The 5,660-nt window shown below is 37.1% G+C and overlaps 1 protein-coding gene across 2 annotated transcripts in view; it reads left to right on the plus strand.

The window, feature by feature from the left end:
• Nucleotides 1-5,146, plus strand: part of LOC107665274 (transmembrane protein 109-like) — a 7,291-nt gene extending 2,145 nt beyond the window's left edge. For both annotated transcript variants that reach the window (XM_016456093.1, XM_016456095.1), the window contains 2 exons: nucleotides 1,467-1,569; nucleotides 4,515-5,146. In XM_016456093.1, the coding sequence (XP_016311579.1) occupies nucleotides 1,467-1,569; nucleotides 4,515-4,873 (462 nt within the window). In that variant the 3' untranslated portion in view covers nucleotides 4,874-5,146. The remainder of the gene's footprint in view (nucleotides 1-1,466; nucleotides 1,570-4,514) is intronic.
• Nucleotides 5,147-5,660: the final 514 nt, after the last annotated feature.

Below are 5,660 nucleotides of genomic sequence, written 5' to 3' on the forward strand. Positions count from 1 at the left end.
CACACACACGCGCACACACACACACACACACACACACACACAGAGCTCTATTTGTATTGTGAGGTGTTCTTACACAAATACTGTTAAAGATTATAGCCTATCGAACTGGATCCCAAACCTGTAAGTTTGCGCCCTTTGTTTGAATGTTCACAAATTAATTTTGAACAGAAGTCTTCTGAAGTGTTCTCACCCCTTAAAAACAATGTTCCAGGTTCAGTACAAGTGTGTATCTGACTTGCTTTTTTCAGAAAGTCATTTCAACTCATCCCTCCATATGTAAAAATCATATTTTATGCCCTTACAGTGGACATCCTGGAAGGTTTAAAACCAGAAATGCACAGCTCATGTCTCTTGAAATTCTTACATTGTTGTTCCATACAAAAAATGTTATTTGAGCTGTGAAGTTGTCCAAATTGTTGTTCTAAATTGATTTGCTTCAGGACGGAGATTTTTAATTAAAAATCAAGAGATGAACAATGAAGTACCACATTAAAACTTACTATTATTACAAGGAAATGCATATACCCAGTAAAATTCAAAATGATTCATTGAAGTGTAACTACTTTAAATGTAAAAGTGTCAATGAAAATGTGATTTACCAGCCTAACACGTGTAATAAACTATGAGCCAAATATTGTATTAGAGTTAGTGACATGACGCTCATTTTGTCCGGATCTATTCATTTATTTAAAAAATACATTAAAAGTGCAATTTGTACACAATGACTTCAAACACACATATTTGATTATATAATTTTTTAGTTAAATTATTATACTTTTTTGGGTAGTATAAAGGGAAAAAAAATGCCAGGGTGGTACAAATGTCCTGAGATCAGAATGAAAATGAAAAGAATAAACATTTTGAAAGGAAAACCGTCTTAAGTAGTTATAATAAAAAAAGTATTATTTATCAGAAAAATATTAGTTGTGAAGTATATTTGGAAAAAAGTTTAACTTTTTCTTCAGTCAAAAGATACAGGAAATGTTCATTCCACCCTTTTAAAAACTGATATACCTATATTTTTGTTTTGCTAACTATGTAGGATCATATAGTTGCGTTTTGTCATGTGCAGTGTTTTTCTTGCTGTCTGTGATTCCATCAGAACAGAACTGCGACCATCTGCTTACTCAATAGCTTACTGTGCCTCTACTGTTGTTACAGTGTTGTGCCCCATAAATATATACATTGTTAGTGCATTTATGAAAATGTGATTTTTGCAACCAACAGCATGTCACACATACGCTGTCTATAGAATTTGCATTGAACCCAAAACATTGCTTTAATTAAATCATGTGTGTTGTGTCACTCTTGTCAGTCAGTATTGGTTAATGATCAGCTATGGCCAGAGATCTATGAGTTGAGTTTAGATATAGGCCGCCCTCTGTAAGAAAAACAGCAAATCTGCACTACACAGACCCGTTCTGGAGTCAAATCACTTTTTTTTCTCCTTGTTTTTTTTTCTTTAGTTTGTCGAAATGCTGCTGCAGTTGGTTGCTGAAGGAGCTGCCAGTGGACTGAATGTCATTGCTGTGTATGTATCTGAGATTCTCAGAGCTACTGGAGTGAACGGTGAGTAAAGGTTGTCTCTCGGGTTAGATCTAAATCTAAATATTTAAAAAAAAATTTGTTTAACTTAAATATGCGTATATATATCAAAGATTAATGCAGTGTAATGAATTAAAATATAAGCCACATGAAGGGTTCCCATTTTCTGGCAAGCTCATTACTCTGCTGAGTACTAAAACAGAAAGTGTGTTACTGCAGCCCCTGGGCCTCGTAATGCTGATATAAATGACTGTGGCTTAGTATGTGTGGAATGCTCAAATGACAGTATTAGGAGAAAATGAGGAGAAATCTCAGAAACATATGGGCCTATATACAGAACATTTGTCCAACTCATCAGTATATTAGTCATTCCTAAACCCCAACTCTAAAGGCCTCTTCATACCAGTGATGAGAAATATAACTATAGTTTTAATAATCGTTTTAAACTATGAGATTAGGGAAGTTCCCACCACAGCTATAACAATAACAACACATATAAATTATATCGTCGGAATCACTTAATTTTTTTTGTATTTTTACAGCTGATGTTTTTAAAAGTGATATTTAACAGGGTTCAATATCTAATATTCTATATATCTAATGTTCAATACTGTCTAAGTATGTTCACAATGGTCCATTTATGTACATAATAAAAAGCATAAACTATCTATAAAATGGCATCTTAGTAAGATGTCAACATTTAAACCAATTTAAAGTGTTTTTTTTTTCTGTAACATTTCTATCATTAAATATTCGAGCATGTTGAAACCCAATACTTAGATTTTTAAAGTACTGTAGCCTTAAAGGGATAGTTCACCAAAAAATGAAAATTACCCAATGATTTACTCACCCTCAAGCCTTTCTAAGTGTATATGACTTTCTTCTTTCAGACGAATACAATCGGAGTTATATTAAAAAATGTCCTGGCTCTTCCAATCTTTATAATGGCAGTGAATGTGGGGGTCGAGATTTTGAAGCAAAATAAAGTGCATCCATTCATCATAAAAAGTGCTCCACACGGCTCCGGGGGGTTAATAAAGGCCTTCTGAAGTGAATAGATGCGTTTTCGTAAGAATAATATCCATATTTAAAACTTTATAAACCGTAATCTCTAGATTCCGCTAACTGTCGTATGTGTGCTCATAGGCATAAGCTCCGGTGAGAACATGCTGGTCTCGCAAGAACCAAGTTTTGTTTACAGCAAAGGAAAACCAGTCTCCTCTTGGCTTATATCAAAATCCTCTGATATTTTCCTTTACAAATCCTCGTTTTGGATGTCTAACCTCTTAACACGCAAAGATTGCCAGCGGTTTAAGATTATTGTTGTTTCACATTCACAGCACGTTAAAACATCACAGGCCTTCATTAACCTCCCGGAGCCGTGTGGAGTACTTTTTATGATGGATGGATGCACTTTATTTTGCTTCAAAATCTGGACCACTACTCACTAGGGGTTGCACCGACTAATCGACTAGTTGACTTCAATGCTCTGCCATGACGCTTTATCACTGCCATTATAAAGCGTCATGCGTTCATGTGTTTTGGAGGAGGCATGGCTTTGCAGAGTGATTATGCAGGGAAGGTGGGATCTTGCTTTCAAAGCTTGCTTGCTATTGCTAGCCTTTCTGAAATAGCCTACACTAACTTTAATATAACTCCGATTGTATTATTCTGAAAGAAGAAAGTCATATACACCTAGGATGGCTTGAGGGTGAGTAAATCATGGGGTAATTTTCATTTTTGGGTGAACTACACCTATAAGTGATGAGACCTATGATTTTCGCCCAACAGATGAAAAGACGAGGCAAAAAAGAAAAAAAAAATGCAATACTTGCACTGGCACTGGCACAACTTCTTAGCACCACCAGAACATCAACCAGATACCTGTATAAACTGCCTAGTCAACCACCTAGCAACTAAACAACATGCCCTAGCAACCACCTGAACACCCTAACAACCACTTTGAAACCAAGTACACATAGGCGGAGTGTGTGTAAGGCTGGGCAAGTCTTAACCTTGCCCTGGCCACGGGTCAGAAATGAACGGGGACTTGGGGCAAAAATGACACCAAATTGGACAAAAATGTCCTTGCATAATTAAACTAGATGTATTACAGCTGTCATGAATTAAGTGAAAATCGAAATGAAAAGTGTCGATTTTGGCATTAATTTTAGATCATGTTGCATCAAGTTTTTTTTACGGATTTGTACAGCGTTGCACATTATAACCAATCACACAAGATTCTGTTGAGATTATGAATGCAATGGCCAATCAGAGGCATTCAGATTAGTCATCGCTGAAACGCCAGATATAATTTATTTGCCGTTTGAATAACAGTGGAAACGAAAGCATTATAATTAGTAACTTACAATGTTTTTTTTTTTTAATTGATCACAAATTCAGTTTTATTAAAATATTTGATGACACGACCCCCATATCTGGTACTTGCCTTAAAAGACGAGTTTATGATGTGCATAGTTAATAGATTACACTAACATTAGGCTAATTTAAGCCGTACCCTTCAGCTGGTTCACCCTCCTCCTATGCAAGCAACCATCTGCTGCGACAATCACCCAGAATACCTTAGCAATTTAGCACTAATGCTCTAGCAACCACCCAGAATACTTTTTAGCAACAACCATATAGCAACACCCTTGCAAACAACCAAACATCCTAGCTACCACTCAAAAGCGTAGCAAAGGGTTTCCCAAACTGGGTTTTGTGAACTCATGGTAGTTTGTGAGGGAACTGCATGGGGTTTGTGACCAAGAAATTCGTCTGACAAAAAAATACCTGCTGTAGCAAATGGAAAAATAGCGACATACACAACAGTGATGAAAATTGTCAAGTTAATTCTGACAACATGATGCCCAATTTGGACAGGAAATCACCACTTACATTTTCTTCTGAAAATGCTTCACCCAATTAACATCTGTTCTTTTTTTTCTTTCTGTTTGTCTTATTCAAAGAGACAGTATCAGTGCCTCATTTCACTGCTGAAGGCGTGTCTGCTGTGACCAAGTGGGCTTTGCTGGCTCTGATCGCTTACTGGCTCCTGTCCTTGTTGCTGCGAGTCACCGTAATGCTTGTAAGGCGAGTGTTTTGGCTGATTAAAGCGGTTGTAGTGCTGTGGCTGTTTGTGCGGATCATCAGTGACCCCACTGCCTCCAGTGAAGTCACTACAATGAGACTGACTTTACTAATGCTCATCTGTGCTGTGTTTGGGGTCGCTACGAGCAGCGGCGGTGGGACAGGAGCCAGTCTGGAAAGCCGAATGAGCAGACTGGAGGGACAAGTCAAAGGGATGGAAAAGAAGAAAACACAGTAATGAGCAGCTCAAAACAAGTATACGGACTCGTGATAACAGGGAGATGAGGACTCAGGGATGACATCTGAAGTGTTTTATGCAACTCAGAACAGCCTTAAGTATTAATATCTGATTTTGCCAGTTCTTTCTTGTTTTGAATACATTTCATAAATAATTGGGCCAAGGAGACTACTCCCATATTGTTTTTACTAAAATGTAAAGCAAGAAGAAAGAACTTCATCCTACAGCTCTTTGAATTTCATGTGGTACCAATAAAATTGTCCTTGATTGTTTCGTGTTGCCTGTTTCTTTGAGACTGTCATTGCATGAACACACAGATCACTTCAGTTCAGCTGCTCACACTTGCAACAACAGTAATAATACAAAAGCAACAGGATGAAGGCAATGATTATAGAAACACGTAGATATGTGTGTATGGCAATATTTAGAAACTTTCTGACTGGACTAGACATTTTAATGTACTCCAACCTTATCTGTTACAATCAACAGACAATCAAATCAACTGATCCTTTTCCTATTTAGCGCCCAAACTCTGGAACAATCTACCTAGTGTTGTTCAGGAGGCAGACACACTCTTAAAGGGGTCCTATGACGTTGCTAAAAAGAACATTATTTTGTGTATTTGGTGTAATGCAATGTGTTTATGCTGTTTAAGGTACAAAAACACATTATTTTCCATATAATGTACATTATTGTTTCTTCTCTATGCCCTGCCTTTCTGAAACGCGTCGATTTTTACAAAGCTCATCGTTCTGAAAAGTGAGGTGTGCTCTGATTGGCCAGCTAC

This window comes from Sinocyclocheilus anshuiensis, unplaced genomic scaffold (genome assembly GCF_001515605.1).
Source record: "Sinocyclocheilus anshuiensis isolate Anshui unplaced genomic scaffold, SAMN03320099.WGS_v1.1 scaffold483, whole genome shotgun sequence".
Taxonomy (NCBI): Eukaryota; Metazoa; Chordata; class Actinopteri; order Cypriniformes; family Cyprinidae; genus Sinocyclocheilus; species Sinocyclocheilus anshuiensis.